General features: G+C 38.9%; 1 protein-coding gene across 1 annotated transcript in view; it reads left to right on the forward strand.

Moving 5' to 3' along the window:
• Positions 1–3,622: 3,622 nt before the first annotated feature.
• Positions 3,623–27,887, forward strand: part of stk32a (serine/threonine kinase 32A) — a 77,019-nt gene continuing 52,754 nt past the window's right edge. The window contains exons 1-4 of the mRNA XM_079847091.1: positions 3,623–4,151; positions 6,103–6,228; positions 16,150–16,205; positions 17,205–17,356. Coding sequence (XP_079703217.1) covers positions 6,177–6,228; positions 16,150–16,205; positions 17,205–17,356 — 260 coding nt within the window. The 5' untranslated portion in view covers positions 3,623–4,151; positions 6,103–6,176. The remainder of the gene's footprint in view (positions 4,152–6,102; positions 6,229–16,149; positions 16,206–17,204; positions 17,357–27,887) is intronic.

Here is a 27,887-nt window from a genome sequence, read left to right on the forward strand (position 1 = left end):
TATGCACAACCATGCTATGGTTAGACGAGCAACTATAAAACTTTGAATTTACACAAATAGGCTGGATTACCTGTCGAGAAGAGAGCAGGCAACTTCAAGTCCGTTTTAAAATCTTTGCTCCTCATGAGCTCTTTCCATCTGGGAAAAGTTACTCCAATATTGACTTTGGTCTTGCTGATTTGCCTGTTGCGTTGACTTTTTAATTCTCTCTTTCGCTTCCTTGGCGACTCTGCCACATGTCCTCGAAAATAGGCGTGATCCTCCATCTTCAGCAATCTTTCAAATCTGCCAGCAGTCACGAGTAATCTCTCCCTCGCATTCGTCACGGTGCCACTGAGTGTAAAACGCGAAAGGCGAAGCTTGAATTTTCAGGTATGTCCCTCTCTGGCGAATGTATTTTCAAGATGGAGGCGCAACATGGCTGCCGCCTTTCAAGCGACTCGCTCGTATGTATTATAAATGCAGGGCTGCCAACTCTCACGCATTGAGTGTGAGACTCACGCAATTGACACTTTTCACACGCTCGCACGCCACACATCCATTTTCTTACGCACAGAAAAATTGCGGAGCAAAGAGGTACTTTTAATATTAAACTAATTCTCAGCTCTTAGATTCCGTCAATTTTATTACGAAATTCAGACAAAAATATGTTTGGCGCTTGTAAATGTGACGTGACAGATCGCTGAGCGCCTCAGTTCAAGAGCACGTGAACCGATCATCTGTTACTTTTTTATTTAAAGATGCAGTACAACTTACCGAAAGTATACATAATATCGACCAATTAGTGTTTTTCAACCACGGAAAGAGGTCAATATAACAGTAGGAGAACAATTACGTCACATAACGTTACATTTAGCTCAGGAAAGCCATTTAATGACCATAGCATGTTAACTGAATAGAAAAAAATAGCTAGAGAGGAGATTTTGCTGAGCACTATATTACATATTTATTATATTTTTACTTATGTCATTAAATAATTGTTATTATAACAAAAACTGCATTATATTTAATTTAATTTGTTATTTTTAACCTTTAATAATACCAGCAGATTGGGCCCTCTATGTTTACAGCATTAGGTCAGATTATTTTTTTAAATAAAATTTAAAATAAACATGTATCCAAATTAGTCAATACTGAATCAAAATCGGAATCAAATCACAAGAATGGAATTGAAATCTTGAAATTTTTGTCAAGCAATAATAAAAATTGTATCCTACCAGTCATTGTACAATGTAACATGTTGTCACTAAACTTCATAAAATTACACAATTACACTTATTGTGATGCAATATTTGTTTTTACATACCCCCCCCCCCCCCCAAAAAAAGCTCACTCCAAGCTTAACTCAAAAGTTGGCAGCCCTGTAAATGGCAGATTTTACGCTTGCGAGAATACTTTATTAGTTGGTGGAAGTAATTACACATGAATGAGCACATATACTTTTGATAGAACAAAGTGTTTTTAGCTAAGAATCAACTTAAAAAGTTACACAGTGTAGCTTTAAGGTGGACGATGACGCAATTTTCTTCTAGAAACAAACTTTGTTGTATTATTTTCATGTTATCACTGTGAAGCTGCAATCTGTATTGTAAAAAGCGCTATATAAATAAAGGTGACTTGACTTGACTATTTTGCTGTGTGCACTTCTTTTTCACAAGGGTTTTGCAACAAAACTGTTTCCCAAAAACAAGTACAAAGCTGACTGCAGCACTTACATGTAGAGAGGCACAGAGGGCTAGTGTGTGTATATGGGGAAAAAGGAAAGTTTATAGTAAACAAATGAACTCTACAAATGTCACATACCTGCGGTGGCTGATCACACACAGCCTGTGCAAGTGAATACAGGCTTCTAGGAATAAGAGCCAATGATGTCCTGGACAGACGAGAATCTGCAAACTAGAAAAGAAATGCTCAATGTTCACAAAACCTTGCCTGAAAGTCTTTTCTCAAAATCACTAAAGTTTGAAGGTTATAAAGCAATATGTGCTTTGAATACATTTAAGATCTAGGCTATTATGTGCATTATTATTACTGTATGTGCAGACTCATTCATTATACATATAGCTAATTGAAAAGCCAAATCTAATGACTTTAAATCTCCAGGGAAACACATTTTAATTGTAAATTAGTGCAGAATGTGTGTGTAAATAACTATGCAACTGGATGTAAATGAAAACCTAGTTCAGTCCTGCACCACTAGATGGAAGCACAAGTTCTCCAGCTGATCATTGCTTGTCATTCCATCGCTGTTTGACCTTCCCTGCTGAGAAGTGTAGTCTTCTCCTCCTGAATAAACAACGCTTCTATCATTTAGCAAAGACACAAGCTCATCAGTTTAAGTCAGTGAAAAGAAGCATGCTTGTGCGATAAAACTTGTTGTGTAAGTCTATTCAGGAAAGGTGACTAGTGTATTTGTAAATGCCAGTTAAGCTATAAAAGAGCTGTGTGTGCATGAGGCATCTAATCTTGTAAAGTACTCCGGTGTGCCAAGAGCGTAATGGTGATTTGGCTGGATTTTTGAGAGATCCTATTGCTCTCTTACTGCCTAAAAAGAATTTCACTTTCAAGACAGACGACAGACCCAGAGCAAATTTACTAGCCTCACATGCCTGTGCAAAAAAGCAAGCTGAGCAAATATCTAAATTCACATGACCTTGGCCCTTGACATGCACAATTAAGATATGCAATGGTTTATCTAGCTTTGATGTAGATACATTATTCTATTCTATTCTATTCTATTCTATTCTATTCTATTCTATTCTATTCTATTCCACAATTATGGTGCAATTATTATTTTCCACAATGACAAACTTTTGGTTGACTGTAAACTAGTGCTGTCAAATCGATTAATCAAGATTAATCACATCTAACATACAGTAAAATATATGAGTATTATTATTTTATTTTTTTTTTTATTTTTTTTTTTAAACTTATGCTAGATGCAAATAATCGCGATTAATCAATTTGACAGCACTACTACAAACCTTCTAGAATTTACTTTAAAACACAAAAGTTCTTAAAAATATTATTTTGTTTTAATGCTGGGGTTTTTTTTATTATGTTTTTTTTTTTTTTTCAATTATGGAAATTTTTGCTAATTTTTGCTTTTAATTTGAGGAATGTGTCAAGTGGTTACTGATAATTCTAAAATATTTTTACTTTGTGATTATCTTAATTTAAAAAAAAAAAAAAATCTTCAAACCTACTTTTAACAAATAAATAAATAAAATAAAAAAAGATCATGAATGTTTGAATTATGGATAGTGATTACATTCGACGACCTAACCTTGCCATGTCATAAAAGGTAAAAAAAAAAAAAAAAAAAAAAAAAAGATAATTTTAAGAAACTTACTGACCTTGACATATAGGGTCTACCAATAATTTCTTGTCACATGACAACAAAATGGCTTTCTGTTAGCCTACACCGCACTGATTTTGATTTGACTGGCTACTCTTTCAAATATTATTTTAAACTTTTCTTTCGAATAATAATCATATCATTATTATTATTTTTTTATGATTTTAAGAAATTGCAGTAAATTACAATGTTAGTGTATAAAATGCATTTTGAAACGAACGAATTCTTGAATAAATTAATAAAAGGTTATGGGGAGACCAGCAGCGCAGTAACATTGCGTATACAGTAGCCTATTGAACCATATCATGCATGAATAAACGAACCTTCCCACCATCATCATCATCATCATCACATGCGGTGCCCATCAGATGTTTCCACAGACGCATAGTGATGAGTTGATCAACAGTTGAGGACGTGAGCTCAGCTGTGCAGCTCTCAGCAGTCAGACACACACACACGCACACACACACGCGGTGATCTGGATCAGATCAGATGTCCTCTGCTCGGAGACTGGGGCTGTCCGCGGATGTGTGTGTGTTGTGATGCAGGCATGAGTCTCTCTGGACTCTCGAGCGCGTATGGGAGGTAAAGCAGCATGTTCGTGTGTTCTGCATCAGTGTGTCATTGACTCCGGCTCTGCAAGGATCTTATCACGGCATTGCGGTGAGTGGAGAAGTTGTGTGGGATAGTCTGTGTGTCCAGCACTCATCTGTACACTGCAGTCTCGCCTGTGGCCAGTGTGACTGCTGGCATCGTTTTGAGGATCACCTCGACCATCCTAACACATTAAACGGTAAGTTTATGATTACTGATGATTTATATACAACAGAGTTCAGCTACAGGTCAATACAGTACGTGATCTTACATCGTGTTTACCAGCAGTTTTCTAACTCATCTATTTCTGCCACTCTATTTGGACTTTACATTATACTGTTTATGTTACTGTGTAAGTAAAGAGTCTATTTGCACATTCTCCTGGTTAGTAAAGTACTTTTAATAAGGTCTAGTTGTCTCACCTTTTATCCAGTGAATATATCTTAGGTTTGGTGTTATTTTAGAAACTATTGAACATTTCACATTATTGTCATGGGAGTTGTTTTGCAGTGATCTAATACCTTTTTTTGAAATATGAGGAACAGCATATTACACCAAATATTTTTATTTAATTTATTTAAATTTTATTTTATTTAAAACAGCAATTCATGAAACAGCATGTCAAAAAAAAAAAATTAAATATCATGTTTTGGCTAGCAGAAATGAATGAGTAGCAATTAAAAAAAATCTTTCAAATAAAATCAACTTTCATTTTATTTCATTTGTCAGATGAACCTGTTCAGTTTTGTCAGTTTGACACAATATATTTAACTGAAGTACCTCTGAGATTTTAGGTCAATAATACAATGAAGTCAATAATACTAATAATAAAATAAAGTTTATGTTTCTCTCATGTCATGTCGGTTAATGGTCACATGACATGCAGGTTTTATCTTTTTAGCAAGTGTTTTATTTTAAATTTAATTTTAAAATGATTTAATTACTTAATAGCTTTTCAATAAACTCACTAACCCCCTGCAGTTCCTTCACGAACCCCAATCTGGGAAACCCTGACCTAATGTACATTACATTAATGCACTTCATGTTGTTGATTACAAAGAATGGAATATATTTTCTTTCTCTTTGTTTTTTTATATCAATATGGTACAAGACTATCCTATTTAAATCAGTGTGATGAACGATTAGGTCAAAAGTAATCTAAAAGTAGTCTGATTATATTACCTTAAATGTGTAATGTAATGGATTACATTACAATTTTTTGTTTAATGTAATTTGGAATCAGTAACTGACTACAATTTGTAATCTACCCAGTTCTGAATGTATGCATGGGCGTAGAATACGTGGAGGGACACACTTTTAATAAAACTTTATTTGTAGCTCAAACAGTAGAGCGTTGCTGCTTGCATCACCAAGGTAATGGGTTCGATTCCCAGGGAAAGCAAGAACTGATAAGAATTTAAAATGTGTACCTTGAAATGCAATGTAAGTCACTTTGGATAAAAGCGTCTGCCAAATGCATAAATGTCAAACGTAAATTCATCTCATGCAGAGGTGTTCACGGGCCAATGTGAATAAATCTAGATTTAAATTCCGAAAGACAGGATATTCTGCATGAACTAAGATTTTATTCTTTTCCAAAACGAGGCGACGTGAGCATTATGGAGTGCTAAACACTCTCGTTTAATGTATGTTTCATTCATACTGGAAGCCGGAGGGCGCAAACAAATGATTGGTTATTGTTCAGCAGTGTATTTGATTTCACGGCCCATTAAAAGCAAGAGATAAGAAAAAGAAAAAACTGGTGTTACACCGTATCTCCACCGGGCACGGGTGGTGTGATGCGACAAAACACAATATAACCCATTATAATCAGTGATGCTGTCTACACTGGATGCGGCTCAACACGCTATGACAAACCCCTGACAGTAAACTGATGCCTCGTTCTAGTTCTGATGTACTCCAAGCATTCGCGATACTTCTCATACGAAGGACAAATAGATTTGCAATGGTCGCTTTGTCGCGTGTTACACTTGACATTTTTGGGACACTTTTTGCCATTGATATTACTTGGAAAAAGTGTCCCAATCACCCTGAATTCACCCCTATGTAACTTAAACACTGTAATGTAAAGTCGGTCCAGATTTGATTCTCAATAAACTCACGCTTCACTCTGTCTCATTCTTCTATAGAGCTATATATCCTTATTAACAAACACAGAGGATGTTTCCATTTTAAACTGGAGAACTTCACCTCTTAAGAAGACATGGGACTTGGACAGTCTAGCAGGACATCCGTCAGTGATGACCCAGCGGAGGGTAAGTGTGTTCTTGGACACAAAACAAGTTGTTCCAGTTCCTATAGTTGGACAGAGGGCTCGAATTCTAATACACTAATAAATTTATTAATATATGAACTCGTTTTTCATTTAACAATCTTTTCTATTTCTTCACACAAATGTATAACTGTTAGGATATTTTTATAAATAAGCAATCAATAGGTTTATTCCCCTAAAATTGTTTCTATCAGAACATTTATTTGGGCATCCCAACCAATCCGACACAGCAACACTAAATCAATGGGGTGAGTTTAAAGGAGAACTCCGGTCAATTTTAACATTGAGCTCATTTTTTTGTACATTTGGAGTGCTGTCAATACAGAGAACAACGACAAAAATCGGTGTTGCCTACACCGTGTTATCCTCTTTTTAAAATTTGCACCCTGTTGACTTCAATGGGGCAAGTTTTAAACCTGCTTTTAGCCTCTTAACATCCTTGATGTGTCATTACAAGTGCACAGGTCATGTGAGTGATTCCTTCAGAGTGAACACGGGTGAATCTGACTGCAGTAGATGTGCAAGATATGAATAAAAATTATGTTAATTCAGCCAGCGCTGAACGCAGCCAGTGCAATTTTTAAAAAGAGGATAACACGGTGTAGGCAACACCGATTTTTGTCATTGTTCTCTGTACTGACAGCACTCCAAATTTACAAAAAAATTAGCTCAATGTTAAAATTGACCGGAGTTCTCCTTTAAGGCAGGACTATCTTTCTGACCAGCCAATGGCAGACAGTTCAGGAGACTTAATATGCCAAAAATGAAATCCTTTCTCCAATTCTCACCCCATTGTTGTTCCAAAACAGTATGAACTCTACGGAGCACAAACAGAGAAACCTGAGCTGCTCTTTTCCATGCAATGATTGTATACAGTGACCTGCAGGAACGGTCAACCTCTAAAAAGAACAAAAAGCACAGTAACACTTTATTTTAAAGTGGCAATTACGCAATACATGTACAATACACTGTAAATTCTGCATAATTGCAAGCAACAAACCCTAACCCTAAACTCTAACTCAATTGCAAGTTCATGTAATTAATTAATATTACTCAGGACTCATTTGTTTAATCAAAGTGTAACCAAAAAAAGTATGGAAAAACTGGTGTATATTCAGCAGCTTTTTGTGTGAAGTAGAGAATAAATTGTAAGTTGTTATTCAACTTCCCTTCTGCTGCTGTATGTACATGAAGTACTTTAGCTAAATAATAATCCTGTCAAAACAATCAATGTCAATCTTCTGTTGAGATCTCAGTTTAAGATTGCTCACTTTAGAACAGAATTTTACCTGAGTAAACCCATTCAACAGGATCTGAAGCTGCTGAGTGCAGAAAGTCATTTATTGAGGTTCTCATAAATCTGTTTGTGCAGGTCTAAAATTTACAACCTAGATTCCAATACACCTGTGTGTAAAGGAATCAAAGGAAGAGATGGGCCATCACAAGTACAGTTATAGCAATAGCCGATTGGCCCATTTTACAAGGCAATCATGTACGTGGGTAAACAGCAGTGTGCACAATGACTCAGTAAAGCAAACAACTATTAAACAAAATTTTACATTCCTTGAAGAAAATTGGAGTGGTGCTAGTCAATGAGAAAATAACCGACACAATGTGAGTGTTGTGGGTGTAAAAAGAGCCATCCCCAAAGTTTCTATGGCTTTACAACCTGATGATATTCACATCGTTTACTGCATAGCACAAGCTGACTGGATCATGTTGCATCTGCAGCCTATGAGCTTGCTTCTCAACATTTAAATGGCTGGTTAGCATTCTCTATAGCAGTTTGCTGCATGTTTTCAGAGTTCCTCTGAAACTCAGCTGCTAGATAAGTGAACGTCTTTTACGCCTTATCTCGGTGCGGTATATAAGCAGTAATATAAGTAAAAAAAAAAAATAATCTTTCCCTTCCTTTAATCCTCCCTTATCGGGCGTATGCTACTCTGAACAATGCATGAACTTCGTATTCGATCATTACAATGCGAGCACTTCTTGCGTTGTTTTTGCCTCTTCACGATGACTCGCTTAATTTAGTCCTAATTTGTAAGTTGCTTTGGACAAAAGCGTCTGCTAAATGACTAAATGTAAATGTAAAATGTAAATGTAAGTGGTTTATGTAGTCGATGTGAGAATACAGCGTTGAAGCATCGCGGATTTAAGAACAGGGAATTAACTATTCGCACATATACACTTTCACCCGGGATCATCATTTTTGCTCTAAAAACCTCCTACAACAACGTTTTCAATCTTTTTTAAGGGCATTGTTTCATTTCTTCATTGAGTATTTGCGAGTTGATTTCAGATGCTGTCCAATGTCAGAACTACGCTTCATCATTTTCAGGTCAGATCGCCTTTGTTTGTATGGTACAATACAAACAAATACAATTTCGGAGCAGTTTTGCGGTGGTAAACGGGCTAATGATGATTAGTGATACAACAAGATTAATTTTAGCTTTAAAGCAAGGAAAACAAACAAACCAAACAAAAACAAAAAAAGCTGCCGGAGCTCGTTGTTAATAAGGTTTGGGTTCAGTGATGTGTAAAGTTCATTAATTATGAAATTAGTTCAAGTCACCTATAAAGTAGGTTTTTAAAAAAGTCCTGTTTTGAAGCATAGTGTGAATGAATTAGCATGTTAGCAGCTAGCGAATATGCAATTTCTGTTTACACATCGGCAGCAGTTGTCATGCTGTGAGGATACAGTGACAAAGGATTGCGCCGGTATGTGAACTTGTTAAAGTTGGAATAGTAATTTGCTTTTGTTTCGGTTATTCAGCAGGGCTTAAAGCAGTTTTGAACACTTTGTGCAGCATTAGCAGCAGCATGCATAATAAATTCAAATTATACTGTTTGCAAGTTGTTGAGATTCCAATGACAAAGCATGGCTGGTACGTAAACTCGTAAACTGTACAATATGTACAGCAGCTGCTGCATGCGTTGCAAATTTGGTCTAATGGTTAGAGAGTCAGACTTGAAACCCGCAGGTCGCGGGTTTGATACTCATTACCGGCAGGAAACGAAGAACAAGACACCTAACCCCCAATCGCTTTCCGGGCGCCGCAGTTACAGGGTTGTCACTTTTCACATTTCTGGGCTGGTAGATGCACTGGGGACCCGATTATAGCAATAAAAAACAGAAAAAGTCAGATTTTCATGATATGTCCCCTTTAACAACAGCAGCAGCATGCATGGCAAATTCTGTTTTACAATGTTAGTGAATATTATTAGCGTAAGCAGTCAATGTAATTGCGTGAGGGTACAGCGAAAAAGCATTGCTGGTAGTGAATTCGTTACTACGTGTCTGCACCGGGGTGCCGTGCTGTAACAGCTAGAAAGCTACCATGCAAGTCCATTTGTCCTTCGTATCAGAAGCACTTGAAGTACATCAGAAATAGAACGGGACATCAGAAATACCATCAGGAATTTGTCATGTCGTGTCTGTTATGTATCCCCAGGTTTTGTATCTCTTGTGTTTTTGTGGATCTTTTAGGGTGCTTTCACACTTGCCTCCTTCTCGGTTGAATCGCACTAGAGTTCGTTGTCCCCCTTGGTGCGGTTCGTTTAGGGAAGGTGTGAATGCTTCAATCGCACCTGGGAGCGCACTAAAAGCGGACCAAACAAGCATACCGAGACCTCCTTGAAGAGGTGGTCTCGTTACGCTTTCAAACGTACTCTGGAAAGGTTCGTTTGTGGTGGGATCATATTCCCACCACAAACGAACCTTTCCAGAGTACTATACACTTCGAGAATGAAGCGCGGATGCGGCTGGAAAATGCTCTGCAAATGGCGAAGTCTTACGGACGGACATATTACCAACTGACTACGGCATTTTTGGACTAAACCAGCTGCCGTAGTCAGTTGGTAATATGTCCGTCCGTAAGACTTCGCCATTTGCAGAGCATTTTCCAGCCGCATCCGCGCTTCGTTCTCGAAGTGTATAGTTAGCCTAAAGTGGTGTATACAAACTATGTAGTATATGATGACCAGAGATATAATCAGTCTCTCCATAGTATGACCTACAAAAGCGGCATGTTGTCTATGTCTACTGTCTACTAATCTGATCATTCGAAGAGCAGTTTAGAAAATACGTTAAAAGACACATCTGGCCAACGAGTGATGTGGATGTGGTCACGTGACTGCATTTTGGTTCGTTTCACCAACTCGTCAAATGATTCAGACCAGAGCAATCAGTTTGGTGTAAAAATGAACCAAAACAGCTGATTTTGTTGCCCTTGGTCCGGACCAAATAAACCAAACTACAGATGTGAAAGCACCCTTAGTTTGCATCTTGCCCTGGTTTGTTTCCTGACCTGGGTGCCATTTTTATAGTCCTTTGTAGTTTTCTTTTTTGATTAGTACCCTGATTGCACTAGGTGTGTCTTATTTGTCTATTGCCCTGTGTGTATATAAGCTCTTGTACTCCTATTCATTTTCTGGTCTTTTCCTTTGGTGGATGTCGGTGTCATTGGTCTAAGTCCTGCTTCCTGGTTTTCCTGTGTTTGGTTGATTTTGTTTGTTTGGCGGCGTTCGCGGCATCTCCCCCCAAGTTGACTGCAACCACTATAGCTCTGAACTCTCTGCCTTCCATGTAATGGCCAAGGAGGCTGAATGTGAACTTCCTCTCTGCCCTGACACGACCACGGAGGTTGTCCCTGAGCACTCTGTGGAATTTCACTCACTGGAACGGACTGGGGAATTTTACTTACAGGAGCGGACTCAGAATTTCTCTCACTGGAACGAACATGGGAATTTCACTCTCTGGAGCGGACTTGTGAAATTCACACACTGGAACAGGCTCGGGAAATTCACTTACTGGAATGGATTCGGGGCATGAGGATCCACAGGTGGCCAGCACCCACTCAACAAAGTCCAAAAAGGGTCCTCCACGACAGGCATGCCTTCATCTGCTTATTATGTTTGGTGTAGTACAATACCATTGATGTGTTCAAGAAATGGAGTCAGGCATGCCAGTTGATGAAAATCACTCGTGTGGTCCTCGAGGGTTATTCCCTGTTGTTCCAGGCAGAGCATCCGCACTGCTGGTAAGTCCATTCTTCAATCTTTGTTTAGGTCCTGTACTAGGTCACAGTTGAGTAGCTGTAACAAAGCGCATGATACTCAAAATAGTCTTTTAATTGTAGATTCCACCATGCAAACACACAGGAGAGAGCTTGGAGAAACTGAATAGCATACTCTAACACTGACGAGAAAGGACAATGAACTGAACAAAACAGGGAGTACTTATACCAGAACTAAACGAGGGAACTAATGAGTTAATTAACAAAGGAAAGGTGAATGAGATGAATCAAAGAAACACATGGGAAAATGAAAATGAGCAAACTGAAGGAGAACACAAGGAAAACAATGTCAAAACAGAACATAACCCTGACACCTCATGCAAAGTTACTAAACGATTCTTTATGTCCAAAGGGTGATGTTCACTAGCATGCGTAAACCAAGAGCTGTGTTTCTGTCAGGACCACTATTGTTGAATACGATTGACAATTAGCGTACAGTTAGGATTGGCGGTATGGTTCTGTTCTGGGCAAGAGCTCCCTGCGCATCCATGCAGCCTAGCATGAATAAGAGCAGCAATAACCCCACTTAGGGTAAACAGAACAGAACCAACATGAATGTACTGAATCAGAATCAGAAGGCCAAATCCTGACTGACGAGAGGAGCTGGGGAGGGAGGAGGGTAATTCGCTCCTGAGAAACGCGATAGCTGCTGATAATACTGAAGGAACTTATATATGTATACAGTGACAGGCGTTGTATTCCTATAGGTAGACGTGGATCAGCTGAGAGTCAGCTGATGCGAGCTTGACTAACGTGACCTGCCAGAACTGACACTACGCTTGATTTCTGTTTACTTCACACTGCTAAGAAAAAAATCTGCAGAATGGAGTTGTCTTAGCATTATAATTAACGTGTAACGATATAGATAACATAGGGAACAGAAATGGACTCAAGTGCAGAAGTTTATTCTTCAAACAAATGATAACATAATTATTCAGGTAAGTTCACTTCAAGTGGTTCATCACAATTTATAAAATAAGAAACAAGACTGGTAGATTGCACATTAAGTGGAAGCAAACAGAGTATAACAAACAGAGGCACAGAGTTTAGAAGATCGTGAAGATCCAAAACACTGGTAGGTAACGCACAGGAACAACAGAACTATAATCTGCTTTGGTCACCAGACAATCAAGCCCTGGGTGAGTGGAATTTATAAAAGGAGTTCTGGGTGCAGAGGAGATTGGTGACAGGTGAGTTCAAATAGAACTCTGGAGAGCGTGAGTGGGTGGATGAGGGACTGCAGAAGTGAAGAAGGACCCGGTGAACTCGTGACAGAATCCCCCTAGGAGCAGTTTCCAGATGCTCCAAAACACAATAATCCATGGGGGAGTGGAAGGAGAAAGATGCCAGGGCGGAGACCATAGAGGCAGGAAACAGGGAGCAACCAACAGCAGGATCACCAGTGGAGAAGATGGAGGAAGGAGCCAAGGCTGAGAGGCAGGCAGGAGGATTCAGGGTGGAACCCCCAGCAGAAACGCCAGGATGCAGGCCCACGGCAGAGACGATGGAGAGAGGAGCCTTGATGAGGATTGGCAGGCTTCTCCAAGGCGATGAGTGACCGAGACTGAGCCCATGTTGGTGGAAACCCAGGCGGAGCTGAAGAGCTGACAGGACGGGCGACATCAATGACCTGGAGAGCAGGACGGAGCCGCGGCACCGGAGGACTGAGACGAAGGTGGTGCGACTGAGGACCAAGGCGAAGCCAGAGGGAAGGAGGAGCCAGATGGAGCCGTGAGGACGACAGTCCCCGGTGGAGCTGAGGGTGTGAGGAGCCAAGGCGGAGCCGACTGGTCGACTCATCTCCTACTTTGATGGGGGATCATTTCAAGCATATTATCGTATAGCAGCAGTGTGTTTTCATACTCACAGCAGCATAAACATTTTGGTTTTTATTATTCATTTTCTCGTTTCCAGCTTTGTCATTTTATATATGCTTTTTGTGCCGCATTAGTGTGTCTTACATGCTCAATGCAGCGTATCGCAGTGTGTATCGGCAGTACCAAGTTCCTGCACTTGCTCTGTAGCAGCAGCAATCTACAACAACAGCAATAATAAACAGCATCAGCAATATCAGCTGCAGCTTAATAGATCTATTACGCCAAGACCAAATGCATGCTAAAAAAATCTTCGGAGAGTTGTCATGATAAATATATAGTATATATATAATATCAAACCGACACAGATCTGTTTAGTTTTCACAGTTAAAACAATACAAAACAAAATGCAAGCACCACTAATAGTCAAACAGTACTGATAGACAAACACATTTCCTGCACTTCCCTGCAATTGCGATTTTTTTGTATGCCTTGAAAGTTAAAGAAGAGCATGTTTAGCTTTTTTTTTAAAGAGTATTGTTTTGTTTTTTTAAAGAGATCTTCAGGCAATATTTCAAATTTATTGAAGCCTTGATTTGGAAATTGTTATTCACTTTGTGGTAAGAATTTCCTCTTAGAGATGGGGCATTTACTATTTAGGACAAGCTTATGACCCCTCTGGATGTCTCTGTGAAAAAGGGTGTCAGCGTTCTCTAAATGGCTGTCCTAGATCGTTTGCCCGCACTCAATAGTTCACTCAATGGCTCTTGAGACATGGGACAAAACATGTCCCTCAAATGTACCTTTTATTTTTAAAGTAGCTCTATATTTAAACTCTGAAGTTTATCACGAGTGTTGTAAATGTTTTTTGTTTTTACAAAAATACCATATTAAAAGTTAAAAGTTTACTTTATTAAAACTATGAAATTTATAATCACAAAACGACCTTTCCTCAAACCATAATTCAAATATAACACTATCAGATACCCATCAGCCACAACATTAAAAGCACCTGCCTAATATTGTGTAGGTCCTCCTCATGCTGCCTAAACAGCTCTGAGACATCTGTGGTCTCTGGGACCACAGCAGACATTAGCAGCAGATCCTTTAATTGCTGCTTGCTGTGAGATGGGGTCCATGGATCAGATTTGTTGGTCCACCACATCCCATAGATGCTCAATTGGACTGAGATCTGGGGAATATGTAGGCCAAGTCAAGACTTTTAACTCTTTGTCATGTTCCTCAAACCATCCCTGAACAATCTGTGCAGTGTGGCAGGGTGCATTATCCTGCTGAAAGAGGCCACTGCCATCAGGGAACACCTTTAGCTGTGTTTCCACTGTCAGGCCAAGTGTCACTGTCACTTTCAGGGTTTATTGGGCCTAATCGGGGCTTCCTCGGGGTCAACGGCCAAAACCCTAACGCCGAATACCTTGGTATAATATCAAAGTGGGCCAACGAAGGGCTTGAGGAGTGGTCTTGAACAAGGGTGGATTTTATCTGAAACCTTTCCATCATGGGCAGCATTAAGCCTTTCAGCAATATGAGCTACAGTAGCTTCTCTGTGTGATTGGACCAGATTGGTTTTAATGTTATTGTTGATCAGTGTATTTCTAAAAACATTTCTAAATCCTTTTCACTTTCCATTATTTTTATAAATAATATAGATTTTTAGATAATCCCCCACAGTTTAAGATGCAAGATACCAATAGTAACAATAGTAAAGGCCTAGAAAGTAATAATAATAATCATTTAGTTTTGTATGCATTGGCTTGAAGTTGGTGTAACTGGGCAACTTCTATGAATTACACGTACATTGAATTTACTATACACACAAAGGGTTGAGGTCTTCTGAAGGATATGCCTTAAAGGGATACTGCAGTTCTCCCAAAAATACTTTATTTTACAGTCCAGTTCTGCATGTACATATTATGAACTTACTATAGTAACATTAATAACTGTGTAATTGCTATTAACCCAAATCCTAAGCCTAAAATCGAAACTTAGCCTACTTTAAGTCCATAGTTGGGTAAGTACACTGTGAACATACAGTACTGTAAAATAAAAATAAAAATGACTCACCCTTATGTCATACAGTACCTCAATGTCTTTATTTCTTCATCCTTTGTGTTGTTTGACTCTATTTTCCAGACTTTGGGGTAAATTGGAGCATTCTGGGGAAAAAAATTGTATTTGGCACTCACTGGCTCCTGAAAGTTACATATTAAGATCTGCCAAAAAGTTTGTCATATACTTGAGAAATATATATATATATATATATAGATATATATAGATATATATATAGATAGAGAGAGAGAGAGAGAGAGAGAGAGAGAGAGAGAGATAGAGAGAGAGAGAGAGAGAGAGAGAGAGAGAGAGAGAGAGAAAGAGAGAGAGAGAGAGAGAGAGAGAGAGTGTATACTGTCAAACTGTGAGCATGCTGTCTGAGGCAGAGACAGACTTCTCGTTTAAAAAATGTAATTGCTGGTCCTCGACCAACAGACTAGTATCTATCGAGTAGTGACCATCAAACTGTAATTGCTGCTGACAGCATATATTAGACTGCAGTTTAGATGCCGAGATGGGCAAGGTTCATTCACAGGTTAGATGATGAGTTTGGCTGCATTAGATGAGGTGAGAGATTATGCTTTGAGTCGGACTGCATAACTGTTTAAATCAGATGGGCAACTTCATAAAAAAAATGTAATTTGCTGACAGCTTGTTTTATTTACAATTCAGCAGAGTAATTGTCCTTGGGGGGGGGGGGGGGGGGGGGGGGTTGAATCGGTTCTATTCCTCCCATCTGCTACAGTGTTTACTGTGTTGGCTGCACAAAGTCAACAGACTATTATTGTTATACTGTATGTCATTTTTGGAGCTTGAAATGTATGGACCCCATTGATTTTCAATGTATGGACAAATGTATGTGTGTTTTGTGTTCCACAGAAAAAAACAAAATCATTGTATCTTGCAATGCACTAACTGTTACATTTTATTTTTGTCTCTCCACAGTCAATTTTGACCACTTTCAGATCTTGAGAGCCATTGGTAAAGGCAGTTTTGGGAAAGTAAGTTTTGCTAAATATTTACTTGAAAACAAACCAATGATCAAAACAAATTAAGCTTATTGTACTGAGGCCAAAGTGAATTGTCAGTGATCTTCATTGATTGTGCTTGAAACATTAATACTGTAGATTAAGACCTAATTTAGAGAATTCAATGAATAAAAGTGCTCCAGTTGGCTTCAAGATGGTTAATTACTAGTATATTGACTGCATAGTATGGCAAGCCAATTGTCTATTATTGTGCAATATTCAATATGGTTTAATTTATTCTGAGATTCTATCTATGTTGACTCTCCAGTAGAATGCAGCAGTCTGGTTCCAAAAGTAAAAATCAATGTTTTCTGCATAGGGAAATTGAAAAAAGGGGATTTTTAATGATAAAAAAAAAAAAAAAAGTTGTTAATCAGTGGTATATGCTCTTGTTAAAGCCATCTGTTTGCAATATTTCAGCAAATCGTGTTAGACAGCAGAATTTGTGGTGAAAAATGACATTATCTATGATGCTGTACAGGAAACTCCACCAATCAGAGTAATTGCCTCGCAAACTGTACCAAAAGAGCTCTGCATGTGAATGATGTAATCAAATTCGTCTCCCTACACTCTCAAAATACTTAAATATTTTTAGATATATGCATATTTTGCAAAATATATTGTTTCTATAGATATAATCAAATTAATAATTTTATATTTCACCATCATTTTTAATTAATTATTTCATTCGCAGTGCTTCGTGGAATTACCATGAACAAGTTCTTTCCCTCACTAAAGCCGTTAAGTACACAGTCTTGTACCATTCTCATTTTTTCATTCGCCTAGCTGGTTGGTTTGGTTCATGGCTTTAGGAAAAATGTACGGGCAAAAATAATTACAGAACTAACACCGCTGAAAAAGTGGGCGAGCACTAATGCACTCTATTGAGTGCAACAGAGACTGTCCAGTTTTTCAGCAACATTGGATTCCGATTTTTTTCAATAAAGACCACTTACCTTTTTTTTTTCCCAGGTATGCATTGTTCAGAAAAAGGACACAAAGAAAATGTATGCCATGAAGTATATGAACAAACTTCAGTGTGTGGAGCGCAATGAGGTGCGCAATGTCTTCAAAGAGCTCCAGATAATGCAGAACCTGGAGCACCCGTTCCTGGTCAATTTCTGGTGAGTTTTTCCAAGTCATTAAGTGATCCATCAGTGCTGAAACATAGTCCAACAGCAGTATAATTTACAAAATAACTGAATACTGTTCTGTACATTTGTTAAATTTTCATGATGTGATAAAAAATGTATGATGTTTTTTGATGTAATGTAATGAAACAGGTGACCTTGGAGTGTTTCAGCTGCGTATAAGTATTCTACTAAGACACCAATGCTAACAATTACAATGAAAAGCTTCTTGAAAACCTAATGAGCTGACTCAACTCCTAACTGAATAGGAACCATCAAAATGTCACTCAGTACAGTATATGAGACCTGCCCAAGCAGCCATTCACACAGTATGCTTACCTAGCGTTCTGTTTATTCTGACAATAGCATGTTGCTAAGCTTACTATTCAATACTCATTCTTACTATATTTTCTATGTGTAGTGTAGGAAATATGAACTGACTATGTGACCTCCTTATTTAAGGGAGGAGGAGCCCTCTACAAATCACTTGATAAGCATCAAACGTAGTTAATAAAAATATTACAATTTTATTATTCCAGCAAAGACCATCAAAGACTAAAACACCAACTAAAAACATGTGTCAGTAATAATATCCGTAAAAGGAGGAAATGGCTCTCCTCAAGGGTCGGGCCTGTTCTCATGCTCCTCCTGCCACCTGAGAATAGAAACCAGAAGAAAAACCCAAAGGATTCACCGCAAACAAGTAGAAACCATTAATCACCATTACAGTGCCAACCTTCTAATACACACCACACAGCAGTGTCACGCCACCCGAATCACCTACACAGGGGAGGTTAAGTGTCGATGCAGGCTTTTCGTCCCTGTACAAAACCATTAAGCACTGTAACACAAAAAACGAGGAGAGCAGTACCACACAAACAAAAGCAAATGACACATGATATTTAATAAGATCAAATTAAACATCAAATATAGAATTAAGTAAAGAAGAAAGAAAAAAATAAACCACATAAGAAAACTTAAATACACAAGAGACAGTGGCTCTTTTTAACAAGAAAAAAAACATACACGTTAATACATGTTAACACAACCTGCAATAAAAGAAAACAAACAAACAAAACATACTTTAGCAAAAGTACAACTGCAGACTCAAACTCATAACCCGTCGGCCTCAATAAAAGGTATACTGCATTTACCGGTTGTTCACACTCCTACACGGCCGCCAACCCATTGAATGTACCGCAGCAATAAATATTTGTCTGCCCAGCTTCCAGGACAGAGAGTAAAACCTGTTAATAAATCAGCCTAAAGGAAAAAAAGGGATCAAATAAGAATGGAATTGCACTATTAAAACGCACTCATTCAACACAAACAAATCACACAACTAATAACTCCACACACCTATATGAAAGGGTCAAGAGGCTGAACGTCGAGCCAATTTCAGAAACATGCCAATCTCACTATCTGTTTCTGCAACAATTATTTATGCTTTCTTGGTCATATGACTAGCTACCCACACCTGAAACTCATTGCTGGCCAGTCTCCTCCCACTTATGGATAGTTTTTAGTATTACACTAAAGTGCAATATGACGAAATGTAAAACAACCATGTCATTTATTTAAAGTGCATTTTTATGTTGATATGATCGAAAATCATTTCCAGTTTAAACCTGATTTATATTATTTGGCTAAAAGCAAACAACACACACAGCACAATGATTTTTTTTTATTTATTTTTTTATAGTATTTTAAATATTGTTGGTGTGCAGAACACGTACTAGCTAGCTTTACTGACTGCATCAATTATTGTGGGTTTTATTTAGTTTTTGGTTGTCAGCACATAACAGAAATGATTATGTATTTTATTTTATTATGGTGAAATTAAGTTGTAAAAGCCTAAATATATTATATTGACCTACACTGAGCCTAAAATAGCATACTGTATAGTAGGTACTACGTTTTATTTTAAACTTACTTTGCGACTTTCTATATGAGTGGTTCCCAACCCTGGTCCTGGAGTACAATACATTTTAGATGGCGCTTTAATCTGACACAACCATTTCAGGTCTCTACTAACTAGCTGATGAGTTGAATCTGGTATGTTTGATTAGGGAGACATGCAAAATGTGCAGAGTTTGGGGTACTCCAGGACCAGAGTTGGGAACCACTGTTTTATATAGTATGAGTATGTGTAGTATGAATGAAATTCGGATGCACTACATATGCCATGTTGTCACTGTCATGTGACCTACATTATCAGTTGTGTCGCTTCTTCGCCATTCACAAATCCTTTCCTGTGGCCTCATGCAATATTAAAGTGTCCATCGAATGCATACTTCAGAATCTCAGTGGAAGTAGTAGGTCATCTAGGTACTTTTCGCCTACTGTATTTCAAGTACTATGTATTTGAACATACTACTCTGTCGGTGTACTATTTTTCACATACTATATAGTAGAGTAGTATTCGATTTTCAACACAGAAAATAAATACAATAACTAAATGGAAGTAGAAAGCAAATAAACAGTCCACAGAACAGAATGAAATCCTAACATTACTCCCCTCTCCTGGATGGTGCATCCTTGTGCCGTAAATAGAAACCACACCTTAGGAAAATGGAAATAGGAATGGAAAAACTCTAAGGAGACGCTTGAGGGAGGAGCCAGGGAATAGACAATGGAGGGAGAAGCCAGGAAGGAGATGATGGAGGGAGGAACCAGGTAGTGACCCAGAGCAGAGTCACCAGGATGAAGGCCCATGGTGGAACCAATGGAGGGAGAAGCCAGGGTGGAGACAGGAACCTGTCCAACTAAGGTGGATCTGGGAGAGGTGGGGACCCAGGCGGAGGGGAGGAAACAAAGACTCGTGGTGACACTGTAGGTCTGAAGAGCCAAAATGGAGCTGGCACCTGTGGGAGTGAGGATAATGGTGGAACCGGAAGGAAGGAGGAGCCCGGCCAAGCCAGAGGGGTGGAGGGTCGAAATGCAGCTGAAAGTGACTTTTTTCCTATGCAGAAAAAAGGACAATGTGGAGACCACAAGGGAGGTACCACATGTCTCTGTGGTGTGGGTTTAACAACCGGGAAACTGAACAGAGGAAATACATCATATGGGATTACCATCAGGTAATCCAGAAATATGGAGCACCTAACCCAAGTACAAGGGCTCACCTAAAAAGGGACATACCACGAGCAATCGGCCTGGCAGCAAATTCCACCACCAAATTTGGCTACCGAATTTGTCCAGGGTTTGCCGGACATGGGGAACACACATGGACAAAAATGCACACGTTATCACCTCAAGGAGGGGACAGGCGCTGTGTGCAAGCGATACACTGGACCAGTTGTCCAAAGTTTACCTATACGTGTCTGATAATACTTGGGACAAAACTGGCTAAACCCAGAGATTGTAAAATCTTGCAAAGGTACCGTTCACTAGTGCCCCAGAGGATGCAACACTCCTATTGGAGTGTGCTCGCTCTCCCAGGGGGCACAGCACACCCTGTGTTTGGTATGCCAATGGCATCCACAATCCTCTGTTTGGAGATAGCCTTCCCCTTCTGCTGTCCCCCTAAACAGGCAAAGAGCATGCACTGGACACGCCAAAGATAAGTGCTTGCAAGTACATCCCCTGATCCCAAAAAGGGGTAGTGGAAACTTTGGGCACAAAGCCCAGTCGAGGTCTCAGGATCACGTGAGTATGCCAGACTGAACCCAAGGCACGTTTCGCTAACAGAGAATGCTTGCAGGTCCCCAACCCTCTAGATGGATGTGGGAGTGGTCAGGAGGGCCCTCTTCAACGAGAGGGCACTAAGCTTAATTGACTTCAGGGGCTCAAACAGGGCTCTCTGTAGGCCCAGCAACACTACATAGAAGTCCCAAGAAGGAATAAGGTGCAGACCTGGAAGATTTAACCTCCTGACACCTCTAAGGAACCTGATGATTAGGTTGTGCTTCCCTAAGGACTTACCATCCACTGTGTCACCTTAGTGCAGTGCACCTTAGAACGGTGCTTTCCTGCAGGAAGGAAAGCAGAGCCAGGGCCAGACTTGGAGGTTCTAGAGGTCTGGTTGTGTGTGCCAAATTGTGCCCTACCCCTGAGAAGGAAGGTCCTTCCTAAGGGGAATTCACAAAGGAGGGGCTGTCATGAGGACAGATGACAGACAAGCGTGATAGCCACGTGATGTGTACCGTAGCGACATGCCGATCTTGGGACTCGAATCTTAAGCCAGTGCTGAAGCGGTCTCATATGCATCGACCTGAGCGGTGTAACTGCCGCTGAGGAAATCTCGGAGATCTAAGATTTGCCGCAACCCACCGCCCTTTTCAGGTACGATGAAGTAAAGGCTGTTAAACTCTTTCCTCTTCTCGGCTGGAGGGACAGGCTCTGCCGCACCCTTTACCAGAAGGACTGCAATTTCTGCACGCAAGACAGGGGCTTCCTTTCCTGCTACTGAAGTAGAACACGGGTCACGGACTGTCAGTTTAGTTTTCATTTGCATGAACTTTAAGTTTGCTTGTCATTATTTACTGTTGTCTTTGCTCACGCTTCCCACCACTTGTTTGTTACCATGGATATTCATTAAACAGCTGTTCGCATTTGAGATATCATTGTATACTTAAGTTCCTGTGTTTCCTAAGTTCATTGTCGGTTATTGTTTGTGTGTAGACATGCTGTTACTTTATGGATTACCTGAGTTTATTGCTTTATTAAATATGTTCGCATTGGAATCTTCATATTTGGACAACTGTGACAGAATAACTGACCACAAAATGGATTATGCAGCTGAATTTGCTGCGTTGGCCAGGAGAGGCCAAAATTTGTTGGACTACACCCTTCAATTCTGCCACCTTGCCGTACGTTCACCGTTTGATGACGAAACCATCAAATCTCTGTATTGGATCGGGGCGAACTATGAACATCAAGTAGACCTCCCAGACATGCAAGAACTCAGCTGGAGGGATGTGAGGGTGGGTCTCAGCAGATGGAGTGCCAGTGCCAATGCCATGATAAGTGGATGTGCCCACCATCGCACCGGAGCTTGAGCCCCTTACGTATGACCTGGCGTGCGAGCCGGCCACCGAGTTTGTGACAGAGGAAATACTAGTGGAGTTTGAGGGAATGGAGGAGTTCCACGTCCACAACCTCGCCGCAGTGAGTGAGTGCGCAATGGACTGGGAGACTGATGTGTTGGTCCCACCCTTTTACCACCACCTCTACTTCCAGCCCTGTCTTCGTCATCTCCTGTCTACACCATTGTTCATCCCTTACCTCCTCACTGCAGTTGGGGATTCACCTGGGGCATCCCATGAGCCATCCTCAAACGGGCTGGGGGATTCCCTGACTCTGCCTCCGGCTACTGTCCTTGCTACCCCACCTCGGCCCATTGCCTTAACTCCTCCTCCTCCATTCCTCCCTCCCTCAGCTCCTCTGTCGACCCGCACCGCACCAGGTCGAACATAAACGAAAGACTTACAGGTTTGGAATGACATGAGTAATTTTGAATGACATGACAGAATTTTCATTTTTGGATTAACTATTCCTTTAAAAGGATATACTACTGTATGTTTAGATGTTGACAGTATGTTTACATTATTTCAGTGTACAATATCAGCTTTTTATATTTATTATAAATAAATAATAAAATGAATATAATACAATATAATCTTTATCAAAAAAAAAATCTAATATAAATAATAAATTAATAAAACATATAACACCATATCAACAGAACAGTATGAATACCTAAAAACACTAATGTGATCACGTTGCATTTAGAATCAACTAAAAACACCTCAAATATTATGGCACGTCTTGTTTTCTTTATCAGACTCAATGGAGCATGCTGGAGCACAACACATCATCCTCATCAGAATGTGATGCATGAATGACTAAATTGCAAATGACTAAATCAATAGCAGTGCTTTTTTTTATTAAAAATTAAATAATACGTACAGCGGAGAAGAGAAAACAGCTCTCTCTAAATAATAGTCCTGCCGCATGGGGCGTTAAATTTGATAAGAATGCATGGGGAATGGTAATGTGCTTGGCAGCCGTTTTAAAAGAAGGTGAGCATTGTGCATGTTCCCCTGCAGTGCTGCAGATGAATGTGAGTTCTACTGGACCGAAAGAGCACTCAAGGTCAGATGTGAGAGACTTCAAGCCACAGTACTCTCTCTCTCTCTCTCTCTCTCTCTCTCTCTCTCTCTCTCTCACTCTCTGTCTGTCTCTGTTTGTGTAAAAATGAATAGATAAGTATAACTATGGTTATGATTATTCATGAGACCATAGAATGTATTATAAGGTGCATTGCAACGCACAATGAATGCATTATAATACTTTTATAATGCATAATATATAAAGGCTTTAAGTAAAGTGTTAGCACAAAATTCACCTCAGTTTAGTCCACATTTTTTGACAAATATAAAATAATCTGTTCAGTCTGTTCTCAAATTATATACAGTAGTATTTTACAGTAGTAAAACAAAACAATCTCAAAATATGAGATTAAAATAATGTGTCAAGCACTCATTTCTCAAAAGTGACATTGTCGAACAGTGACACCAGCAGATCAAGTTTCAGAGGGAGGCAGCTCATTGTGTTCTCACTGAGGTCATAAAGCGTGCATGTGAGGGGGGTAATGGCAAAGTGCAGATCACATGAGAGAAGGCTGTAACTGGCTGATCACCCCTTCAATGTGACCTTTGGCTGCTACGTTTGAATCATTAAGAAAAATAACACATTCCCTGGGTAAATCCCCCATAGTTAAGAGTTATGCAAGTTGGGATTTTGTAGAAGCAATATTAAAGTGCCCCTATTATGCTTTTTTGAACATTACCTTTCGTGCAGTGTGTAATATAGCTGTCTCTGAATGTAAACGGTCTGCAAAGTTGTAAAGACGAAAGTGCACGATAAATACAAAGTTCTGTCATGAAACTCTAGATGGCACACGCTAATAGGTCCTTAACTCAACCTGCTTGCAATCACATCGTTGTCTATAGGGTACAGCTGATTGGTTCCTGCCATTTCAGTAGCCAAAGAGCTCACGTGCTCAACCTTCAAATACTTTGTTAGCATTTGCCTTTGCAGTGCAGCACGCTTTCAGAAACCCTCCTCCTTCTCCAGCTCTACATGTATAGATCTGCTAGGTGTAATTCATGTACGCTATATTGTACAGCAGCAGCATGTCTTGCCCACAGCAGCGTGTTGTGAATGTATTGGCTGGAGCAAATCTCTGTACTTGCTCTTCAGCCATAGCAGCGTAGCAGATCTATTCTGCCTAGACAACATTGTCATAACCATTACCATGCCAAACACTCGTGACAGAAATAAAGTTATTGTCTCGCAAAAGAAAGAATCGACTCTGAACCGCCTAAACGAGTCGTCAGGAATTTCAGTCTAATTTGCATAATGCCTGCCTATAGTCTTCATTGGCTGCCCTCGAACAACTTGACCCACCCTCAAACACTGTAGCTGGTTCGTTGTGTACATGTCGAGAAGACGTTGCTCTGCAAAAGCAAATTCTCTTTTGTAAACACTTCCAAAGAATGAAGATGTAAAGAGTCGGTGGTTTAAACTACCACAGCGATACAACAGCAGTATAAACTTTTGACGATTGCTTCTCAAATCAAGGTCTAAATAGGATTTACAAAACACTTATTAAAGATGGGTCAGTACCCTGTTTTTTTAGACCAACTTGCTCCTCAGAATCACAACCTGAAAGTATGATTAATTATTGATGTATATATATTCTACCAAGTGTTCAAAATTTGTGTTTTATATTATGTTGGTCTCCGGCTAAATCACGTTATTACTGTCTTACTGAAATACTTAGCTAAAATTGTGTCCATTAAGGCAGATTGTCTGTTGTTCTTACTACTTTGAGTAATGATAAAGGATGGAGCAAGATTTGTTTTACAAACTTTAATGTTTCATCAGTCAGTTACGCTAATGTATGTGCTGTTATTGATACAGTTAATGATACAGTTCCCACATGTGCACTGCAATAAATTAGAAATATACACATGGGTTTGTTGATGGACATATTCTTGTTAATGCTGATGGTGAGGAATTACAGTTGTAACATCTCATAATGTACCTCAAACTGAGTAGCGTATCACTGAGAAACGTCCTGCTCAAGTCGTCCTTGCGATGGAGGTTTGGATTGAATAACTACTGGTAGTTCTTCCAATGTTTCATCATCGGACTCGCATATGGTAAAATCGATGTCATCGTTTCTGTCTTTACAGTGTGTACAATCTCTGAGCTTTAGGAAGCCTCCGGAGCTGAAGTTCAGTTATGGTAATGGGCATTTAGCTTCCGACAAGCGTTGTAAGCGGTAGACCAATCACAACAGAGCAGAGAAGGCTCTGGGAAAGGAGGGATTTAGAGAGACTGATTCATCTGACAAGTCGTTTGGGAATCATTTTGAAAAATCTGCTGATATGCAATGTATAATATGAGAAAATTAAAGTGTTTTTCTTTTTTTACCTTTGATGCATGTAAACCTGTTGTAGGAGACCACATGAACCTTTAAAAGAGCATAATAGGGGCACTTAAAAAGTATTTGTTGTGCTGTCTTAACAATGTATTTTTTTTTTTTTTTTTTTTTTACCTTTATTTTACCAGGAAGTCTCATTGAGATCAAAAATCTCTTTTACAAGAGAGACCTGGGAAATATTGTAATAATTCTAATAAGAATCAGCAGAAAATAATGAGCATTACAAAGAAAACCCTCAAAATGTAGGGATGCCTTTTTGCGTAAAGAGTGCTTGATTGTCAAGATGCAATAAACAAACAAAAAAAATTAAAACTTATATATAAAAAAAAACTATGTACTGACATTTAAATGAATTATTTGATACAATGCACTAATTTTGTACATGCATGTTTTTACATTGTACTTAGTTTTTTTACGGGGTTGGAACAACATGAGGGTGAATAATTACTGACAGAATTTTAATTTTTGGGTGAACTAACCCTTTAACCTTACCACACCACTAAACACGTCGTATCCCACCTCAATAGCAGCACAAGTGTTTTGCAATGCAACATGAACACAATAAGTACAGAGTATTTAACTAATAATAATATTATTATTATTATTATTATTATGTAAGTACATAGTAGTTAAATATACCTAATATAAAGTCGGACCCATTTTCTTTATGCAAAATAAAAAAAATATATTATGTTTGTGTCAAATTACAGCCCAGACAGGTTTTCATAACATTATGTCACCCAACTGTATGGGTTATTATAATATTTTGTGGTCAGATGAAACCAAGATCTATTCTCCAAACCGCAAAACAACCAGGTTGGATGTACAGTGCATCACAGGCCTTGAAACTTAAGATATCTTGATAAATATATTGCTTACACCAGACACTTTTGCAGTAAAATCTTTGACAGTAGACAATTACTTCAAATACTTATCTGTGCAGTATTCAGATATAGCAGCGGTCCAAGCCTAATTACTTTTAAATGAGATGTAGACAGGCTTCATTCTCTGATGGCCAACTGAGTCTACAACCTTTTTTATATTTAAAGAGGAGAGCTCTCATCCTACCTCCTATCTCACACTGAGTGTGTTTCCCCAGACCGCTGAAACTCTTCTGCTTGTGAACGTGAGGTCTGTGGCGAAAGTTGAATCCTCCTGATGTCTGAATGTTTGACCTTCTAAAACAAAAAGATAATAGCATTTAGACTATAGTTTTCACATTCAAAAGCCATTGCACTTTAATGGTCGTATTATTTAATGGACAATTATGAATAATGTTGTACTATGCTATTAGCACTTTTAAACTGGTTTTGATGAACTGTTGTAGAGATAATTACATTATTTTGGCTTGTGTTTAGCAATTTTCGTTTTCGCTTAAGAGCCCCCCAAATGCACTCAAAGTGAATCAATCTTTTGTCACCATTGTGCTTGTACAGGAAGTATACCTTGACCGAAGAAGGCTCACATCTTATGCTTTCTCAGCACCACGGTGTAATTTGGTCCCTCTTTGACAAGGGCCGCTGAGCAGGCATTGCGAACTGACAAATAAAGCCTGTCAATCAAAGTGCAGTTTAAAATCAATGTGACACATATCATGGTGACATCTTAAGCACATTTTCATGCCATGCCTTTTTCCTTGTCATTAGTAATTTATCAGATGTGTTCTTTTGCAGAAGTGCAGGATCTCAGTGAAGCCCTGAAATACAAATCAAGCAGCCTCAATGGGTCATTAGACAGCTATAAAGAATGAAAAATGAATGCCCCACAAAATCTGACAATGCCAAAGTGAAATACTTCTGTGCATATTTTGCCAGGCTAACATTAAAATGATTATGAGGTACACAAAAGCTGTTTAATTCTGCCTTCTGTTTGGTTTCAAAGGCAGGATTATTATCATAAACTAAAGAATTGAAAATAATATATATTAATTACATAAAAAATAAAATAAACACTAATTAAAAAAAAACTTCTTTTATTTCAGCTAACATTTCTCATTTTCATTTAGTTTAAGCTAAACTATAAATAATTAAAACAAAATAAACTAAAAACTAACAAACTGATTTACTAAAC

Source organism: Squalius cephalus (assembly GCF_949319135.1).
Source record: "Squalius cephalus genome assembly, chromosome: 17".
Lineage (NCBI taxonomy): Eukaryota > Metazoa > Chordata > Actinopteri > Cypriniformes > Leuciscidae > Squalius > Squalius cephalus.